Source organism: Citrus sinensis, chromosome 3, assembly GCF_022201045.2.
Source record: "Citrus sinensis cultivar Valencia sweet orange chromosome 3, DVS_A1.0, whole genome shotgun sequence".
Lineage (NCBI taxonomy): Eukaryota > Viridiplantae > Streptophyta > Magnoliopsida > Sapindales > Rutaceae > Citrus > Citrus sinensis.
In genome coordinates, this window is record NC_068558.1 from 5,519,178 (window position 1) to 5,539,610 (window position 20,433).

The 20,433-nt window shown below is 36.8% G+C and overlaps 2 protein-coding genes across 6 annotated transcripts; one reads left to right on the top strand and one right to left on the bottom strand.

Annotated features, from left to right (window-relative positions):
- Nucleotides 1-79: 79 nt before the first annotated feature.
- On the top strand, nucleotides 80-11,603 carry LOC102627454 (uncharacterized). 5 transcript variants are annotated; one of them, XM_006477111.4, is made up of 17 exons: nucleotides 85-333; nucleotides 446-541; nucleotides 1,520-3,189; nucleotides 3,269-3,586; nucleotides 3,854-4,000; nucleotides 4,667-5,064; nucleotides 5,273-5,736; nucleotides 5,971-6,023; nucleotides 6,100-6,207; nucleotides 6,285-8,122; nucleotides 8,278-8,386; nucleotides 9,104-9,284; nucleotides 9,540-9,607; nucleotides 9,764-9,879; nucleotides 9,963-10,856; nucleotides 11,046-11,142; nucleotides 11,219-11,603. In XM_006477111.4, exons 3-17 carry the CDS (start codon nucleotides 1,530-1,532, stop codon nucleotides 11,233-11,235), a joined length of 6,468 nt encoding a protein of 2,155 aa, XP_006477174.2. In that variant the 5' UTR covers nucleotides 85-333; nucleotides 446-541; nucleotides 1,520-1,529; the 3' UTR covers nucleotides 11,236-11,603. The 5 variants fall into 5 exon arrangements, with proteins under 5 accessions (XP_052293863.1, XP_006477174.2, XP_006477175.2 ...); XM_006477112.4 differs by having other exon boundaries at nucleotides 446-514; XM_015529806.3 differs by having other exon boundaries at nucleotides 449-541.
- A 564-nt stretch (nucleotides 11,604-12,167) lies between these two features.
- LOC102628135 (O-fucosyltransferase 29) lies at nucleotides 12,168-17,849 on the bottom strand. Its single transcript, XM_006477114.4, has 9 exons — nucleotides 17,173-17,849; nucleotides 16,924-17,023; nucleotides 16,075-16,151; nucleotides 15,618-15,706; nucleotides 15,319-15,508; nucleotides 14,843-15,024; nucleotides 14,384-14,486; nucleotides 13,766-14,094; nucleotides 12,168-12,931 (listed from the first exon to the last, which is right to left on the bottom strand). Exons 1-9 carry the CDS (start codon nucleotides 17,443-17,445, stop codon nucleotides 12,547-12,549), a joined length of 1,728 nt encoding a protein of 575 aa, XP_006477177.2. The 5' UTR covers nucleotides 17,446-17,849; the 3' UTR covers nucleotides 12,168-12,546.
- Between the last annotated feature and the right edge of the window lie 2,584 nt (nucleotides 17,850-20,433).

The window sequence follows — 20,433 nt, forward strand, 5'->3', positions numbered from 1 at the left end:
ACGTGTATATCCGACTCACTTATTCCCGTCAGATCCTTTCTATTTATTCGTATACCCCCACCAATTTTTTCAAAATTCGATCACCATCACTCATTTTTTTATTACTTCTCTCTCTCTCTCCATTGAAAAAGAAAAAGAAAAAGAAAAAGAAAGGAAAAGGATCTCATTTCTTTAGCGAAGAAAACGAAACAACCCGAAAAAAAACCACATCACTCTCTCTCTCTTCACCTCACTCTTCACTTAACCCCAAACACAAGTGTTTTTTTATTTTTTAATCTTCCTTTTTCTGTTAACCGAAACCCTAGCTCGATCCGCCCGAAATTAGAGATTCCGGTCAGTTTGATTCTTTAAATAATTCTGTTTTTTGTTTTTCTTAGTCAATAAAAATTACAAAAATTTTATCATGCGAGGGTTGTAAATTAGGGTTTTCCTCTTTTGGTCGCAGTAGATGATATTACGATTGGGGACCAGTTGAGGATCAAACGGTTAGGATTTCTTCACCGGATGGAGGGAGGTAGCGTCTCTAGACTTACTTGTTCTGGTATTGTTCATTTCCTACTTTAATTCCTAATTAAGCTATTAGGGTGTTTTCTGTTTTTAGAAATTGGAAAAGTATTGCTTGAAGTGGTGAGTTGCTGAGTTAAATAAGGTGTCTTTTTTTCAGTTATTATTAATAAAAAAAAGCTGTTGTTTTTGGAATATTATTTGAAGTTAGATAACTCTTTCTGCGTTTGTGGGTTGGATTCATTTATGGGTGATAAATGATTACCGAGCTAGAGGTTTCTGTGAGATAATTTGCTGATATTTTAGAGAAGTTGTTATTTAACTAGCCTACGAATGGTTCTTGTGGCAAGTCAGTCTTTTTGATAGTTTAGCGGAGTTGACTTTTGCAAAGCTTGAATTTGGGTTTTTTGTTAATTGGGGTTGAATTTTAGGTTCTGAGAATAGATAGGTACAGGTTTCTGTTAGTTATCAATGCTGGGATATCGCTGTTTAACTCTTAACTAGTTTTAGGGTACATCTTACCATATTCTATTGGGTTCTGTCATGCAAAAAATATTTATGGCCTTGCTCTGTGTGCTCTTTCATTGGAAGCATATGCAGTTGTGCTACTTTTGCATTTTTTATTTTTTGTGGATGTAGTGAGTTAACTTTTGATTAAAATTGTATAATCAAGATTTCTACTCTTGGGTACTTGACATAGGTGAGGTGTGTTCCACAAATCAGATTCATCTATACTTATTCTGACTTGCAGACATGCTGCTGATTTATTGAAAATCTAATAAATTTTAATTGTTTACTGACGTTCGGTGGTTGAAGTTATATAATTTTTAGCTCATAAGTGTTTGTTTTCATGGGAAAAGTGTATGGCTGGAAATTCATAGAGCAATTTTTGTGGTTTGTACTAATATTGTAGGGATGGTCTTCAAATTTGGAGACTTGGTCCTTGCATTATTTGTGAGGTCTATCTCTTGTTCTTATAATTTTCTCTCTCTGGTTTACCATATGTATGTTGTAGGCGTACACCCATGGATTATAATGACAATGAATTTCAAAGCCAGAATCTTCAGTTAGCTGGTGAAGGGAACACCAAATTTCCTCCTGTTTTACGGCCATATGCTCTTCCTAAGTTTGATTTTGATGACAGTCTTCATGGACATTTAAGATTTGATAGTTTGGTTGAGACAGAGGTGTTTCTTGGTATTGAAAGTAACGAAGATAACCAGTGGATTGAGGAGTACTCTCGGGGTGGTAGTGGAATAGAGTTTAGAACTAGTGCTGCAGAATCTTGCTCTATTTCAAGGCACATCAATGTTTGGTCAGAGGCCACTTCCTCAGAATCTGTTGAAATGCTATTAAAATCAGTTGGGCAGGAAGAAAATATTCCTGGAAAAACTATTATGAGGGAGTCAGATGCCTGTGATGAACTCGGTTGTGTAGTAAAACAAATGGAGCTAGGTCCAAAACACAATGATGACAATCTTTCTAAAGGAGGTGATGTTGTAGATATACGGCCAATAGTACCACCTGATGGTGTAGGAGGGGGCCAGCCTCAGGCTGATGCGAGTTTCCAAAAAAACAAATGCGAGTCGTCTGTTGATGGTGGTTTAAGTGATCCAGCTTCAGATGGTATCAGTGGAAAGGGCGACATTGTTCTATCCAAGGAAAGCTATACTGTTGATCAAAGGAAAGTGGATACTTTCATTGAGTCCCTGAATAACAGAACAGAAGAAGATTCTTCTGCTTCAGGGATGCAGTATGACAGTGTGGTTACTTCTGGCTCAAATGTTAGTTTGAGTGGCCGTCAGTTGAATAAGCAAGATGCCCCACCTCAGAAAATCAGTAGTAGTGAAGACATTAGTGGAAACGTAGATGTTTTACAAACAGGGATCAGTGGTCAACAACAGGAATGCCATTTTGTCCAAGGGGCTGAAACCAATTATCCGAATTTAGAGGGAAATATTGCTGATACCAGCATCCCAAATTCACAGAACCCTTTTTGTTTGGCCTCAAGGATGGAATCTCTGGAGGAAGGAAACATAATTGAAGCTGCTACTGGTAAGGGTGGAGAATCTTCTAATATGCTTAAGGAAGATACTGACTTGCATAGGGTAGAAGACTGCAATGAGAATGTTCGGTCTGTAAATCAAGTTTCTTTGCAAGAATTTGAGGTTGGTGATACATCTAAAGTTAATATACATGAGACATCACCAGTGGCCTTAGGATGTGATAATAGTTCTCAGAGAGTTGAAGTGGACAATGCCATTGATTCTAACTCATCTTTGTTACCTCCGGAGGATAATAAATTTTCTACAAGTGAAGCTATCAAAAACAGTGATAGTTATGGAGGTGGCATTTTTACTACAAATATGGAGGATTCTACCACTCAACTGCCAAGTGAAAAACCAGTAAATTTGACTTCGAAAGGTGTTAATGATGTATCTGAAGTTCGTGTTCAGGATTCGAAAGTCAATGATTCAACTTTCATTGTGGCAGAGTCTGTAGAAGTGCATGAGGGAAATGCTGTCTCCAGGCAGAGTGATAATAATTGTATAGCAGTTGATAAGGAGAACACAGATCTTCCTTCTGACCATAGTAATACATATGAAGTGGTCGTTGATGGTAGCAAAGAAAATGAGATGACAGCTTCGAAATCTCACTCCGATGCTACTGCTAGCAAAGAACCAGGTATGTATTATGAGCTCATCCAGTATGTGTTTCTGAACATCAAGCTTGCACGTTTGCTGATTGTTTCTCTCTTATGCAGCTCGGGAAGATTGTACCTTGGTATCCCATGACACAACTGAAAGTGTTCTTTTGCCTTTTGAGAATGTTGCAGATGCTAATGCTGCTATCATTCATCAAGATGGTCAAATGATGGATGCTTGTAATGAAGAAAGCCAGTGCGATTCACGGGTAGAAGTGCGGAATGAAGTCAGCCAGGAGTGTGTAAAGGAGTTCGACGGGTCTACTGTTGACCCTGATTCAGCTAGGGAGGTTCAAGGTGCGGAGATACAAGTTATCTCTGAAAAGCATGAAGTAACCATGAAAGAGAATCTTGGAAAGACGTCCTCAGAAGTTTCTGGTGATCAATTTACTTTTTCAAGATTGGATTCTTTTTGTTATAGCTAAGCAACTGAAGTCAAACTTGAAAAAAACAGATGACGACCAGCATTGTACATATAGACATTTGCTGAATAACTTGCATCTTTATTTACAACCTTTTCATGTGTGTTTTGAATTGATTTTACCAACACTGGATATGGGGCATGTTCTTTTTGGGCAGATTACCTGTATGTTTATTTTATTGGAACCCTATGATATTGATGGCATCAAATGATTATCTTATCAGATCCTGAATCACTTCCAAAGAACAGCGAGACAATTGCACAAACTTTACCTCTGGAGGAAATTCACGGTGGTGCTGACCAAAATGGCCAGGAAGACAATGAATCAAAGTTGATATCTGGAGATAAGATCTCTGAGCCATGCATCGATGGTGAGCCAATTAGTGGCGTCAACATTTTTATTGATGAATAAAATGATATTTTTGTTGTCTATGTTACTTTCCATATCTTTATTGATGAATAAAATGATATTTTTGTTGTCTGTGTTACTTCCCATATCTTTATTGATGAATAAAATGATATTTTTGCTGTCTGTGTTACTTCCCATATCTTTATTGATGAATAAAATGATATTTTTGTTGTCTGTGTTACTTCCCAAATCTTTATTGATGAATAAAATGATATTTTTATTGTCTGTGTTACTTCCCATATCTTTATTGATGAATAAAATAATATTTTTGTTGTCGATGTTACTTCCTAGAAAAAGAACATGAGAAGCAAGCGAGAAGTTCTTGCTTCTGCTGATAATCCAGATATGAAACGTGAAGGATATAAGGTTTTTTCTTGGGGTAGTGTCTTTAACAAATAGGCATATAGCTTGCTTACTTTTTATAATTCTGTCCTCAACTGTTTGATTGGTTTTGATGACTTTTTTTTTTTTCTAAACCACTTCCAATATGTATTATGTAACGTTTATGGAAATTATCTTATTTTTGTAGCACATATTAACTGAGTGCAGAGATCTTAGGAAATTAAATCCTATGGGTGTCCATCTTCATGTTTATATATATCTATTAAAGTTGTGTCCAATTATGCAGGTGATACCTTAAAAATGCATGAAGTTTCTATTAGTTCTACTCCTTTGTCTGAATCTGATGCCAAGTTTCCTGCTGTGGAAAGTGGAAGCAGTGGTTCCTATCTTGATAAATCTATCTGCGGGTCCCCTACTGTCATTAGAGCTACTGAACTTTCTCAGACTGAAAGTGAAAAGCAAGGAGTTGAAGGATCTGCAGATCAGAATAATCCAGTTTCTGAGGGCATTGATGGAGGTGCTAACAAATTTCAGTCTGTTTCTCCAGATTCAAAAGAAAATGATGCCTCCAAAGGTGACAAGAATTTCACGTTTGAGGTCAGTCCATTGCCAGATTCATCTGGAAGGGAACCTGGCAAGAATTGGCAACCGTTTCCCACTATACAAGCTACTACGGCGTCGCCGGTAAATTTTCTTGTTATTTTTGTTAGAAAATGTGTCGCCTTACCTGTTGTCACCTTTTCTGCCTGGTGCTTTGTGTCACTGATATTTTCATATGTTGCTAGAATATTTTTGTTATTGATTTTTTTCTTAAATTTTTGGTGGTTTTATGGTGTAATTATTTTAAGCCTAATGTTACTCTTCTGATCCTTACCTGGAGTTATTTTTGAAGACTGTAGAGGGGACTCCTTCAACTTCTGGTGTTTGCCAGTCAAATTCTAAGATTGCCCAAGATTCATCTCGTGGAAATCTTCGAGCATCTGATAGGGAGAATGTACGTAGTGTTTCCAAAGGTACTTCTGAGCGCAAGACAAGGCGGACATCTACAAAGGCTACAGGAAAAGAAACTGCTAAAAAGGGAAATCCTATAAAGGACACTACCTCAGCAAGGCCATCAGAAAAGGGGGATAGGACAAGCAATGTGCCCCTAAGTCCATCTGGGATTTGCCAACTTGTGCAGTCCAATGAGATGCAATATGGGCATGTCGATGGTAGCTTGAAACCGTTTGTTCTTACTACTTCAGCATCTGCTCTGCCAGATTTAAATACTTCTTCACCCTTAATGTTTCAGCAGCCTTTCACTGACTTACAGCAAGTGCAATTGCGTGCACAGATATTTGTTTATGGAGCTCTGATGTAAGTGCTCTTCCTTTTATACAGTATGCATTTTAATTGTCATATCGTGGCATGATTTGACCATAATTACTTCACAGATATGGTTTATCCCTGACATCTGACTTTTAGGTGCTTCTGTTTTCCACTCCATCAGCTTATATGTTGCCTAGGATAAGCTTGTAGAACTTTATTTCTGCTTTGGTGTTATGATTATTGGACTTGCCAACTTAATTGTCTAGTAAATCATTTCTGCAGACAAGGAATAGCACCTGATGAGGCATATATGATATCGGCATTTGGTGGACCTGGTTAGTGTTCTTTTCCCTATATATTTGTTACATATCGACTGTTTTACAAAGTTACTCCTGCCCTTTATATGCACAGATGGTGGAAGAATTATGTGGGAGACTGCCTGGCGTGGATGCACTGAGAGACTACATGGTCAAAAACCTCTCCTCAATAATGCAGAAACGCCTTTGCAGTCACGATCAGGTAAATATTTCACTCATAACTGTTTAATATAATTTCTGAGCTGGAGTTTTTAGTTGACAGAATTGGCATCTAATTAGGCACAAGAGCTCCTGATCAAGCAACTAAACACGGTGCAATCCCTAGTAAAGTTGCATCTTCACCCCTTGGTCGAGCCATTAGTAAGGGTACTCCTTCACCAACTTTAAACCCCATCATACCCCTTTCATCACCACTTTGGAGCATTCCTACACCTTCCGCCGACACTGTGCAATCTAGTGGCATGCCGAGAAGCGCGGTTATGGATTATCAGCAGGCGCTTTCTCCGCTGCATGCTCATCAAACTCCATCCATTAGGAATTTTGCTGGCCAGAACACCTCTTGGATGTCTCAGGCCCCTTTCCGCACTACCTGGGTTGCTTCTCCTCAGACTTCTGGATTTGATGCTGGTGCTCGTTTTCCTGTGTTGCCCATCACAGAAACAGTTCAGCTCACTCCTGCTAAAGAACCATCTCTGCCCCATTCATCTGGCATAAAGCATGTATCCTCTGGACCTATGATTCAAAGTATGAGTCCTGCTACTGTTTTTCCTGGAACTTCCCCTATGCTTGACCCTAAAAAGATGTCATCATCACCCAGTCAGCATTCTACTGATCCGAAACCTAGAAAACGAAAGAAGACTCCGGCTTCTGAGGATTCGGGCCAGATTATGTTGCATTCTCAATCTCAAACAGAACCAGTTTCGGCACCTATTGTTAGTAGTCATACGTATACTTCTGTTTCCTTTGCAACTCCTGCTAGCTTGGTGTCTAAGGCCTTCACGGAGAAAGAGATGCCCGTATCTCCTGTAGCTTCTGCTGATCTCATTAGAGGAGGGAACAAGGAGGCACAGCCGAAAGCTTCTTTGTCAGAGGAGACCCTTACTAAACTTAAACAGGCTAAGACACAAGCTGAGGATGCTGCCACCTTCGCAGCTGCCGCTGTCAGTCACAGTCAAGAAATATGGAATCAGATGGATAAGCAGAAAAATTCCAGATTGGTATCTGATGTTGAAAGTAAGCTAGCTTCGGCAGCCGTTGCAATTGCTGCTGCTGCTGCTGTTGCAAAGGCAGCAGCTGCAGCTGCCAATGTTGCATCAAGTGCTGCATTGCAAGCAAAACTGATGGCCGATGAAGCATTGGATTCAAGTGATTATGGCAATTCTAGTCTAATTAATGGAACTTCTCTTTCTGACAGTGTGAAAGATATGGGAAAAGCTACTCCGGCATCCATCTTGAAGGGTGAAAATGCAATGAGTGGCTCGAGTTCAATTATATTCGCTGCTAGGGAAGCTGCTAGGAGGCAGGTTGAAGCGGCTTCATTTGCTTCGAAAAGAGCTGAAAATATGGATGCCATTGTAAAAGCCGCTGAGCTGGCAGCAGCAGCTGTGTCACAAGCTGGAAAAATTGTTGCTTTAGGTGATCCTTTCCCTTTGGATGAGCTAATTGAAGCAGGTCCAGAGGGTTATTGGAAAGTACCCCAGGCTTCTACTCAACTCGTTCCTACATCTAATAAGATGAATGGTGAAAGATTGAACATGGATTGTGTTGGAGGAGGTTCGGATACCTTCGCTGGGCACTCAAAAGAGGTTCCATCAGAGAATAATGGGGAAAATGAGACCAGTAACCAACAGGGGTTTCCTACTCTGAGAAATATATCTGGTGAGTCGTTTGACGACCATGCTCCATTGGTTGATGGCATTTCAGGTTCTGTTGTAGCCGGTAGAAAGAATATTAAAGGACACAAAGGTGGCAAAGCTTTGGATTTGACTAAGACAACTGGGGTTGTTCCTGAATCCAATATTGGATCGAGACCCCCCCCAATTACCATTCAGATTGAGCGAGAAAGGGGTTCTGAACCTCTGAAAGACAACATCATCAAGGAAGGTTCTTGTGTAGAGGTTTGTCAACTTAGACTATCTTACGATATCTATTTTACTGGATTTTGGGAAGCAAAACTTTGATTTTATTATTTGAAAATATTGCTATCCTTTTTATCAAAGTTTTCTTTTGTTATTGGATCTGTGCGCTAACTTGGTCGTTTAATACCTTTTAGGTTTTCAAAGATGGGGTGCAGTTTAAAGCAGGCTGGTATACAGCCAATGTATTAAGTTTGAAGGATGGGAAGGCTTATGTTTGTTACGATGAACTTCCATCTGATGGAGGTTAGCTAATATTTTTTAAGTACAGCATTTGCTCAAGTAAATCTATTTAATGTGGGTGTGTAATCCAAAATTAGTGTAAAACCCAAAAGAAATTATTTTTGGCATATAAAATGTGTTCTTTTTTCTTCATACATCTAAATTAGAAGGTTTTGGGTTAATTGGGTTAATTTTTGTGTGAATTCTTTTCGGATAGGGGTAGGATGGTGGATGGGCTTTGTATAGATTAGCTGGCTTCCCCCGTTTTCTGTTATATTTTCGAGCACCTGCTCCAGCTTTTTAACTTTTATCTCTCATCTCGGTTTTTCTTTTAACTAGAAAAGTACTTACGGTGGATTGCTCATGACACAGTCCACTATTGTAAGATATTGGTATCTTCTGTGAACTAAACCTTCATATGAAACCATGATATGTACTGGCACGAGGTTGAAACACTTGAATTGAGGATCTGTTTGCTATAAAAGGAAAACAGGATTATAATAGTGTCATATAGGCTAGCTTGACTATGAATTGTATATAATGTATTCTTGTGCTTCAGAAACTGAGCTAAGAGGAATGAGGGCTTAGTTTATTAATTTTAATTTTTTTTATTACAGTAGGATGCAGTTACCTCAGTTCTCCTCACATGGACTTATTGTAAAAGGAATGGAAAATTTAGATTTTCGCTTCATCTCTTTACCAATTGTTATTGTATAAACATGTATGATTTTCAATCTTTAGGTTTGGAGAAGCTGAAGGAATGGCTGGCTCTTGGAGGTGAAGGAGAGGAGGCACCCAAAATACGAATTGCTCGTCCTGTTACTGCCATGCCATTTGAAGGAACAAGGAAGAGACGCAGAGCGGCTATGGGGGAGTATACATGGTCTGTTGGGGATAGAGTCGATGCTTGGATGCAAAATAGGTATGTGCTTGCATCACTTTATTTGTGTTCTTGTTATGTATTCGTTGTAAGGCATGAGATAACAAATGTAGGATAGGAATGAAGGCAAATAATCACATTGAGAGTCAGGACTTAACTACACTTTTTTAGGATTTGGTAAGCTTGACTGGCTATGAAAACATTGATATTGTTGATAACAATCAGTCTCCTGCTGTCTCTGCCTCCTGTGTATTAATTTGTTTTTTAAGTTCATGGTTGCTTGATTTTATTCTTCAGCTGGTGGGAAGGAGTTGTCATGGAAAAGAGCAAGAAAGATGAAACGATGTTTACCATCCAATTCCCAGGTACTTGGGACTGATTAATTGATGACCTGTGGTTGTTATATGCTTCCCACGTAGGATAGAATATTATATTGATGACCACTTCCTTTGATATAAAATCGAATAAAATGTATAGCTTTTGGCATGAAAATGAGTCATTTTTTGTGGTTTTGCTGACAGCTCAAGGATTAACATCAGCTGTTAGAGCCTGGAATCTCCGACCATCTCTCATTTGGAAGGATGGGGAATGGGTTGAATGGTCCAGTTCCACAGGGAACAACCGTGCTTCTCATGAGGTGATTTTGCTTGATGTCACTTTGTTGTGAGCTTGGAATTTTTTTGGTCAGTTGCTTATGCTAATAATTGTTCTGATTTTCAGGGTGATACTCCACAAGAAAAGCGATTGAGATTGGGCAGTCCTACAGTTGCGGCCAAAGGGAAGGATAAATTATCAAAGGGTGATGGCATTGTGGAATCTGGGAATCCTGATGAGCCAACGTTGCTTGATTTGGCTTCAAATGAGAAACATTTCAATATTGGTAAGAGCGGTAGAGATGACAATAAACCTGATGCACTTAGAATGATACGGACTGGTCTGCAGAAGGAAGGATCAAGAGTGGTTTTCGGGGTTCCTAAACCTGGTAAGAAGAGGAAATTTATGGATGTAAGCAAACATTATGTTGTGGATGAGAGTAACAAGGTCACTGAAGCAAATGATTCAGTTAAATTTGCAAAATATTTGATGCCTCAAAGTCAAGGATCAGTATCGCGGGGATGGAAAAATGCTTTAAGAACTGAGCCAAAGGAGAAACGTCCAGCCGTATCCAGGCCCAAGGTTCTCAAGTCTGGAAAGCCGCCTCTTTCAGGTAGAACGATTACGCAGAAAGACAATTCTGCAAGTTCAGCAGTGTCTGCTTCTGAAGATGGGGCTGATATAGATCACACAGCAAAGATCAAGGATTTTGTTAGGCATGCGGAGAATAAATCTGGAAAGCATGACAGTATGGAGTTCCGATCCTTGTCTACCTCTGAGGAAACAGCGGAGACTCCAATTGTGTTTTCCTCAATGCCTTCCTCATCAGGTGCTCCATCTAAGAGAGGCTCCGTATCAAATTCCAGAACTGAACGGGTGACAAAAGGAAAACTTGCGCCTGCAGGTGGAAAGTTGAATAAGATTGAGGAAGACAAAGTTTTTAATGGCAATTCTGCCAAAACATCATCTGAAGTTTCTGAGCCCCGAAGATCTAACCGAAGAATTCAGCCAACATCAAGAGTGAGTTTACGAACTATTGATTTTTATCTTAAATTTTGGCATTAAGCATTTGAAACGGGGATTATGTTTAATCAAATTGATTATTTTGTTGCCATTATGTTTCCTTACCCTTATTTAAAAAAAAATTAAAATTGTGCACCTCCTGCTGTCTGTCTTAAGTTGTTTTCTTACTGATTTTGTTGCCTGCAGCTATTGGAAGGTTTGCAGAGTTCATTGATCATCTCAAAAATTCCTTCTGTTTCACATGAAAAAAGTCAAAAAAGTCAGAACAGGAGTATCTCTAAAGGTGAGAGCTATTTTCTAGTTATATTGCTGAACTGTTTCATTATTTGCTAATGAAATTGACTGGTTGATTGTAACAGGGAGCAACCTTGGTTGAGATGAGCTCTTGCAAACTGAGTCCAAAGATAATCCAGTGGTTAAAAGCTGACCAGTATGCTCCAGCATAGGTTTTGTGTATATTTATGGTAGATGAGAAAAGCTAGGAATGGAAATTCATGCTTCCTTGGGTTTAGTTATGAGATCTAGCTGGTAGATGTTAATATTGATTTTTGTTAACATTATGATATGGTCGCCGTAGGTCTTACCTTATTAGGATGTATATGGAAAATTTCCATGTAGTTTGGCTTTAAAATTTACATAGAAAGCTTTGCAGACATTGACATTAAATACTGGGACTGGTAAAAGGCTCCATCTGACCCTACCAAAATCTTGTTTCTTAAATATAAAAATTTGAATGTCTTTATATCTTTATGCTTCAAATTGACATTGATCCTTGGAAAAGTTAGGAATGCGTACATAACAACTAAGGAATAGTTTTATCTTCACGCTTGATGTTAGATTTAATATGTGCGGCACTTGTGATATAAGAGATAATCCAATATTGTTAGTTATTGGGTTAGTCTTAAACTACGGAATATCAGTTTTTTAATTTATGGTTGGAGCAAAGATATAAATTTTCAACACTGTTACCTTTCTCACAAGCTGAACTTGGGTGGCTGGTTAAGTAACAGACTGAAGTAATTGTTCTTTTCGGATTGATCAAAGTACTGGTAAGGATTTGGGTGAGCAAACATGCAATTTAACCTTCTCAAGGATATGGGATGGTTTCGCGTTAAAAGAACCTCTTTCGAATTTTCGAAAATATTGAAAATGGCGGCTTTTAATTAGTAGTTGAGGGTCTGTATGCTGATGTAGGGTGCGAAGATTAGCTGGTGCCCTTATCAAATTCCACTCTGGAAAAGGAAATATTATTAGCACTAATGCCCAACATTGTACCGCCAACAGTTCAATCATGAAGTAAAAGCTGAGTAAATTACAAACGCCAAACAGAGTAGAGTGAAATTTTGTCAATGCAACAGACACAGCTCCAAGCCTTCAACAACATGATTTTTACCGTACCTACAAATCTATGCATCTATCAAAACTATTTATGAACAATTGCAGCCATCAAACCTCCCTTTGTTTCTGTACATAAATCGGTCCAACATGAGAGATCTGATAAATACCAGATACTAACGTTGACCTAGCTTGAGCCCCGGAGCTGAACTAAAATTTTGGTGCAGCAGGATTACAGTTGGCATTGAGATAAATATTGATTGCAAAGCTGTTAGTATCTTATCCAACATCAGATCCATTTAAGAACAAAATATTGGTCATCAAACCATTATATAGCATCCTTTCATCCCCGTCAGTCTGGAAAAAGTTCTTCACCTTCAATGTCTACTGAGGTTATCGGTTCTACCAAGCCTTTTTTCTTAAATTTTTTCTCACCCTTTTTCTCTCTGTCTTTGGATTGAAGTTTTGCAATCAAATGTGCGGAAGCTTTGTCTAAGTGATGATCTCTATCCTTGTGTTCCTCATCAGTGACTGGTTTCTCACAAATACAAGAGTAAGGGAATTCATGGAACTCGCCTCGACCTGGTTTCATCTCTTCAGGCTCTCCCATGAATCCTCTTTGACACGACTTTACCTTTCTAGCAAAAGTATCCCAATCCATCTGGTTCTTTGCCATGAACAAAGCACTGAGCCTCTTTGCATTTGGCCTGATGGTCCTTTTATGCCCCATGTACCTCCTTTAATCCATAACATGTGATCAATAAGAAATAGTAAAGCAATTAAGGTCCAAAAGAAAAGAGATATAACAGCAGGGATAATGATGAGAACAATGAAGATGCAGCACTATAAAACCAATGCCATAAAGATTCAGACATAAGTTATTCGTGCCAAAACTAGGAATCTGCATATTGCAAAATTTCATTGTAACTCTAGTAACTAGTAACTATTATTTCACTGGTAAACAGTGTAATTTGCTTCAAATTTTCGGACTATTTTATGAACAACCTTTGTCAGTTAAGCAGAAATCATGGAGGAAATTATCAATCAGTGCCAAAATCAGGACTGCGCCCATTTTCACAGGCACACCTTGCAGCACTTCTAAATTCTTTTTAGTCAATTTCTACGGTGCAACTTTCAGAATCCAGATCACTAAATTTCATCCCTCTATGTCCAAATGGAGTAGGAGAGTCAACATGTGAGCTTTTTGCCATACAGTTGCGACAATGCAAGAAAAAGGGTCCTCAAAAAGTCTATTAAGCAGATCCTCATTCAGCCTGAAGGCTGATAGTTATTTTGCTATATGTTTTAGCCATCTAAAAACAATATCTGGATGCTAGCACAACGCATGAAGAATAGTTGAATCAGGGACTGTCAATGAGTGGTGAATGAGTAATTCCTAAAACATGAGTCATGCTTCCATGAAATGAACCCATTTCAAACATCATCTATCCACAAACATTCACCAAGTAATTTTTTTCGGCACAACTTATTTATCAATCCCTTCATACTGAATAAAGCTTATACTTAAATGCATAAGAGCATCACACAAAAGAAATGGACTTGATTCTTACCTTCGACCTGCAAGAATTTTAGCCATATTTCCGTTGTTATTAGTGACAAAAACATCACTCTCGTCACAAACAATGTAGTCAATGGCAGCAAGCCGAGAGGAAAACTGAAGAAAAGGTTTCAGCTCTTCATCAGCGAGCATTTCCTTTGTATAGAAGTTTGGGAATAGTTCTCTTAAAGGCCGGAGAGTCTCTTCTCCCCCATATATTTCTCCAGAAGCAACATAGAGGTGCGTGTCATTAGCAAAACCAAGTGCCCGCAGCATCAAACCCACCTCATGTGGAGTAAGTGGACACTTCCCTCGCTTTCGCTCTCCCTCCGGACTTAAGTCCTGTATTTTAATGGTTAAAGTATAATTATTAGTCCAAGTTACATGACATATGTGAATGAAACAAGAATTCATCTTCATGAGCATCGTACATTTTACCTTTGGGTAATTGGTTCAGAAATGATGTTTATGCATTTCCAATAAATTATCCATTAAAAAGAAAGAAAAAAAAATGAAAATATATTATGCATTTTGTCAAGAAGTTTGGTTATTTGAGAACAAATGAATTCAAACATTTTGCAAGCAGAGACCAACAACAAAAAACACAAGTCAGAAAGTAAAGCAATCTCACAGGTAATGTTGCCCAGCGTTTTCTTATTTCACCAAGTTCATATCTTTCTTTATCACCCCCACCATAGTAACACCCAGAAAACGCTAGCATATCAGGTTCAAACCTGTACTTCAAACAGTTTTGATCACATTAGAAAATTCAAACATGTAAGATGAAATTTACCGTGCATATATGTTGGTGTACAAGTATGCATCATGTATGTATATATGAAACTTCTTGTTTGTTAGAAACACTAACATGAGAATGTGAAGCAGCAGGAGAATACAAACAATTTACAAAGGAAGTGGTCATGAAATATTGAATGCCTAGATGATTTAAACATATCCCAGATTATACAAGGAAAGGGAACAGAAAAATGGGAGTTGCATCCGCCACATACATCATGACATGTTTGATTGTTAGCAGATAAAGCATCACATGCACACTAAACTTTTTCCACTTTTAATACTTGGGGCGAACCTCAGATGAACTGCAATAAAGCGTTTTGCCATACTTCGCATTCTCATAACAAGTTTCTGACCAAGTTCTTCTATAGGTTTTGTAAATCTCAAAGCATGATAATTGACTCGGCATCGCATCTTCTGCAGCTCTTCATCAAGGTCGTTAGCAAGTCTATAATCAAACTTTGTCAACTGCACCACCTGCAAAATTTCAGAGTGTAAGTTGCCCCTTGCAACCCAAAAATAACCTTTCAACAAATGCAGTCCTATGGATAACCAATAGACAGGTTAGCTCATTACTAAATCTGTCCTCACAGTTTCAGGGAATCAGAGGCATTCACAGTTCTTGAGAAATTTCGAGTTGCAATATGAAAAGACATCTCAAGAAGTTTGCTAAGAAACAATAAGGAAATATAAAGTTTGATTACACAAAATATTTATCTAATCAAATTTAAAGAAAATATAAGAATTACAGACTGAGCAAAGTGGTCTTACACGTCTTCTCAAGAGTATTGGTAGAACTTGATCTAGATAATATTCTGGGGTGGACTTCCTCGGAACACGCATAGTATATGGTGGTTTCTCCATTGATCGCATGACTTTATCAGGAACCCGTTTGACTATAGTCACATCCTTTGCGAGCGAAGAAATGAAATGATCAACATCAAAAATATTGGCGAAGTCACTGCATGCCCACACAATAATAATAAAGAGGTTTATAAACAACACAATCATAAAAAGTAAATGATACAGTTTAAATACCACTCTTAGTAGTTGTTAGAATCTCAAGATACCTATCATCTTTCCAATAGGAATGATGATCCAACTCAGGTACAACCAATGTAGCATTAAGAATCCGTGCAACAACCACAGCATCCGTTATCTGAATGCAAGAAACGAATTGTCATTTCCAAACAAATTAGCAAAAGGACTAAATCATGAATGCCACCACTTAGTGCAAAATGCTAACATCCAAAAATCCCTCCTAGGACCCAACTCCATCAGGCCAGCACTGAAAATGACCACATTTTATTATTTTCATTTTGGCCTAAATATGAATCTACTTGGAAAAACCACTCATGATCCTACTCAACCTTTCATAACCAAAAGTCAACTAAACCAAAGCTGCTGGTCCAAAGACATATAGGTAAAACATAAGAAAAATATGAGTTTTCTTACTTAAAGCATTTCATATGACAACAATATCTTCTAATAGAAATGTGAAAAGAACATAAAGAGATACCGACTTACCCCTGTTCTTTGTTGGTTCAATCCTCCACTTGCTGCAATCAGCAAATAGCCATTTGATGACCGCTCACTTCTGGCACCTAAATATCAAGAATGGCAGTGTTAGAGCCGAGAAAAAAATCAAAATATATATATATATATAGAGTGCAAGATCATGCGATGATAGGAAGGAATTCATAAAATCAATTCCAATAATGCATCAACATGTAAACGTTCTTCAACCTAGAGAAACTGATTACTGCATATATTTTGCTAAGCAGGACCAACAATTGTGCGAGTTAGAGAAAGTAGTAACAAAATATGCATGCACCATAGTTCAAATTATCGGTGGAAACACCTAGGAAAATCACCAACAACTTACAATCTTTCAAAACTGGAGTGGCCCTTTCTTGGCTGACACAGGAACCCTATGCTAGTAACAAGCTCTCAGTCCATTCAAGAAGCTAATTATCAAACAAACCCATTTAAACAATTGATAATGATAGAAAGAAACAAGAGTGTTACCAGCTAATTGACCTGAATATAGTATACTCCTGCAAATGAGGTCTAAATACAAAAACTAGGCAACTTTTTGGAGCGTCAAACCTAGATTCAGTAACTGCTTTACAATTTCAACAAATGAAAATGATAAATTCACTTCTTCGTACTATAGCTTGTAAATTATACAAACCTAAAAGCATTGACCAAATTCACAGGTCAGAGCTAGAATTTCACAAAATAAGTTATTGCCAGTAAATTTAAGGAAAAAAAAAACATGTGATTCGAATTCCAAATTGTCGAAGAATGAACCCACAGATTTATCAGAAGCCATTAAGAAACTAAGGAGAATAAATTGACACACGTTGTACTTACGAGGAAATTTTTTCCTTCTTTCACTGCACCCGTGGTAATACTTGGAATATCTCGATTTCCAAATATCAATTGGTTGATGCCGTCTTACAATTCCATCTTTCTATACATTAGCACAAATGATAATTCAACAAGTCAGTCAATGACTCAATGTAGCGCAGTAATTTTTTAAAAGGAAAACTAAAATATAAAAAATTGAAGTTATAATTTGAAAATTAAAATAAATTAAATAAATAAAAAGAAGAAGATTACTAATTTGGAGTACAAGCTAGGCTTGACCAATCGCTGAGAGTACCACTCGAGATCAGAAGCTACATGACCGGTGAAGAGGGAAATCAAGCCCAAAGCAAAAAGCATCAAACCACAAATTAACGACCAGGGGATTTTCCTACGCTGCGAAGCATAGAATCGCCACCTCCACAGCACATACTGTTTGTTAGTGCCGCCGTTGCAACCGTTTTGTTGGTGTAGCGAAGCCAGGTTCGCCGATATCAAGCTAAACCTCCACGCATTCGCCACGCCCATGAGTACTCAATTTCACCATCAGTTTCATCATATAATTACACACATGCCATTGCACTTCGCATCATCTAGTGTAGTACAGAGCCAGTGTGGAGTCAAGGGAGGGGAGGGTATGCGTGTGAATAATGTGAATTCGGAGCTTGATTAATTAGGGTTTGTTTTGGCGTGATCAGTGAGAGAGAGAGAGAGAGAGAGAGGAAAAAAGAAGTTGTACACTTCGAAATGTGGGAGACTGTAGAGGCTTTCGGGAGAGTGAGTCTGTGCTACGTTGAGTAAGAGAAGGCCAGGGCTACTGACTACTGAGTGGATGCTTTTTTTCTTTTAAATATTTAAAAAAATTTATTGTAATTGCTGTGGTTTTAAATGAAATAAATTCTCTTCCAAATTTTACTGATTCGAAGATCAAGTGTATTTCTATTTTTTTGAAAAATTAATTTAGAAAATTGAGAAGGAAAGAGAGGGACCCATTATCCCCGGCTTTCAAGGAATTAGATGGAAGTCACAAACCTAAACGGTGGCCGCTGTCACCGTTTTTAGGAAATTGCTAGTAAATACGACGGTGGGAAAAAATAAATAAATAAAGCAACTGTTATTCTTCACGGGGAGTCACATTTGTGCCACGTTATCTTAGTTGTGTTTCACGGTAATATTTATAAATCAGTAGTACTACACATCTTAAATTTTTTATCTTAAAAAATTATCTCAAATAATGTGTCATTAATTGAGTGGTTGATAATTCTTTACAAGATCCAAGTAAATTAATTGTATTATCTCACCAACTAATTGATAAATGACACATCATTTAGGATAATTTTTTAAGATAAAAAATTTAAAATGTGTAGCACTACTCTTTATAAATTATTCGTCATGTCTATTTGAAGGTCATTTTCTTGGCTAATCCATTTCTTTTGTCATTAATTTGTCTTTTTTCTGATAAGCACACCCAATTACGACCTCTTATTCTCAACGCTTAGTATGTGTTCTGATGTTCGCTAATCGCTATCCTAAAAAAGTTAAGGAATAATATTTTTAAAAAAAAACATAAATATATTTTCATATACATATTTGTGTGCTTATCACTACTCAAGATTAAAAGAGTCTCCTGTGTTTATTGTGGAGTCAGCAACAGGGCACAAGTGCAGTCGCATTCAAGCCATGAATGACTCAACAGGGCAGTGGTTTGTTCCCAACGCTTGTCTTACGCAAAAGGCGACTCTCATTTTCAATTAGCATCAAATATATGCCTTAGCTGAGTGTGAAACTGTCAACTGTGATCGTGAGCGTAGTGGTGGTCCTAGATATTTCTCATTCTTTTTTAAATTGTGCTGCCACAATTACGTCCCATATTGATTTAAGCCAAAAAAGAGGAAAAAAGAAGGCTCGTTTTGATCCTTAAAAATCTTCTAGCCCATTCTTCTAGTATCTACTTCTATTCATAGTATTATTCATTGTCCTGCGATTACAAATATATATGAGAATCACATCAATTTCTGAATATATAAGGTGTGTTTGAAATTAAGGTGTTGTGGTTTTTAAATTATAGTTGTTGTGAAAAAAAAAAGTTGTAATTATGAAATAAAAATTAGTAATATGTAGTAAATATAAATTTTAAATAATAATTTTCATAAAATTATTAAAGATATAAAATTTTTTTCATAATATAAGTAAAAAATCATATCAACATAACTTTTAAGTTATAGCAGTTAGTGTTTACCAAACACTTTAGTACTGTAGCTTGAAAGCTACAGCTGCCCAACTTCAATCTAACTTCAATCTCAAACAGGACCATAGTCTTCGAAGGATCTTCCATTATGTAATTGTACGATTATCGATTAATAAACTCGATGATATTTACGTGCGATTAGCTAATTAAAAATTTTCCGGTATGTAAATGACCAAACTCCATAATGCAATTATAGGGGATGCTAAATCGTGTCTGCACGAAAATTAAATTAACAAAATTTGGCTTACAAAAACATTTTAGTGGCCTTTGCTGGCGCGGGGTTAATCATCAGTGCTGTGGATGAAGCACTTTTGGCACCAGAATAAATGTTTCAATGAAAGTGGTCCAGAAAAGTGGTTCGCGACTAGCCCCGCCTATTCAATTCAAGTTCTAATAAAATGATAAATACTGTACATGTTAAAAAGGAAATTATTTATTACATCATTAATTACTTGGATTCCATTCATGTGATTGATCGTTAATAAAAAAATCAACGAATTATGATTGTATAATTTAATTTAATTATTGATTGGCAAAGTTTTAAAGATCCTCATTTTAATCTCTCTCCTTATCTCTCATCACTTAGTAAGTGGCTACATTGAGGCTATGTTTACTTGTTGGAGTGGAAGTGAGGAGTGTGGATTCTTCCCACTCCAGCGTTTACTTCCTCAAAATGGGAAGGGATTGGGAATCCCACTCTGTGGGCTCCACCCATTTTTAGAGTGGGGAGTGGGAGTGGAACTCCCATTGGGGGAGGTGGAAGTGAGAATCCACTCCCACCTCTCTCTTTTTTACCATTTTATTTTTAATTTAATTTAATTTCATATTTTATAATTAATAAAATAAAATAAATAATATTATATTTATTTAAATAATATTATATTTATTTAAATAATATTATATTTATTTAAATAATATTATATTTATTTGAATAATAATATTATATTTAACTAAATAATAATTTACATTGATTTTAAGTTAAAATTATTTTAAAATAATATTATTATATTAATAGAGAATTAATAAATATAATATTATTATATTTATTTTAAAAATAATAGTACTATATTTATTTAATAATAATAATAAATAGTTTATTCTAAGAAAATATTAATTTTGTACTAAATAATATTATATTATTATTTTATATAATAATAAATTTAATATAATTATATTAAATAAAATAAAATAAGGTTTCATTTTATATTAAAATTAAAATTAATAATTTATTGTTCATAATTAAGAATACTAATAATTATAATAAATTT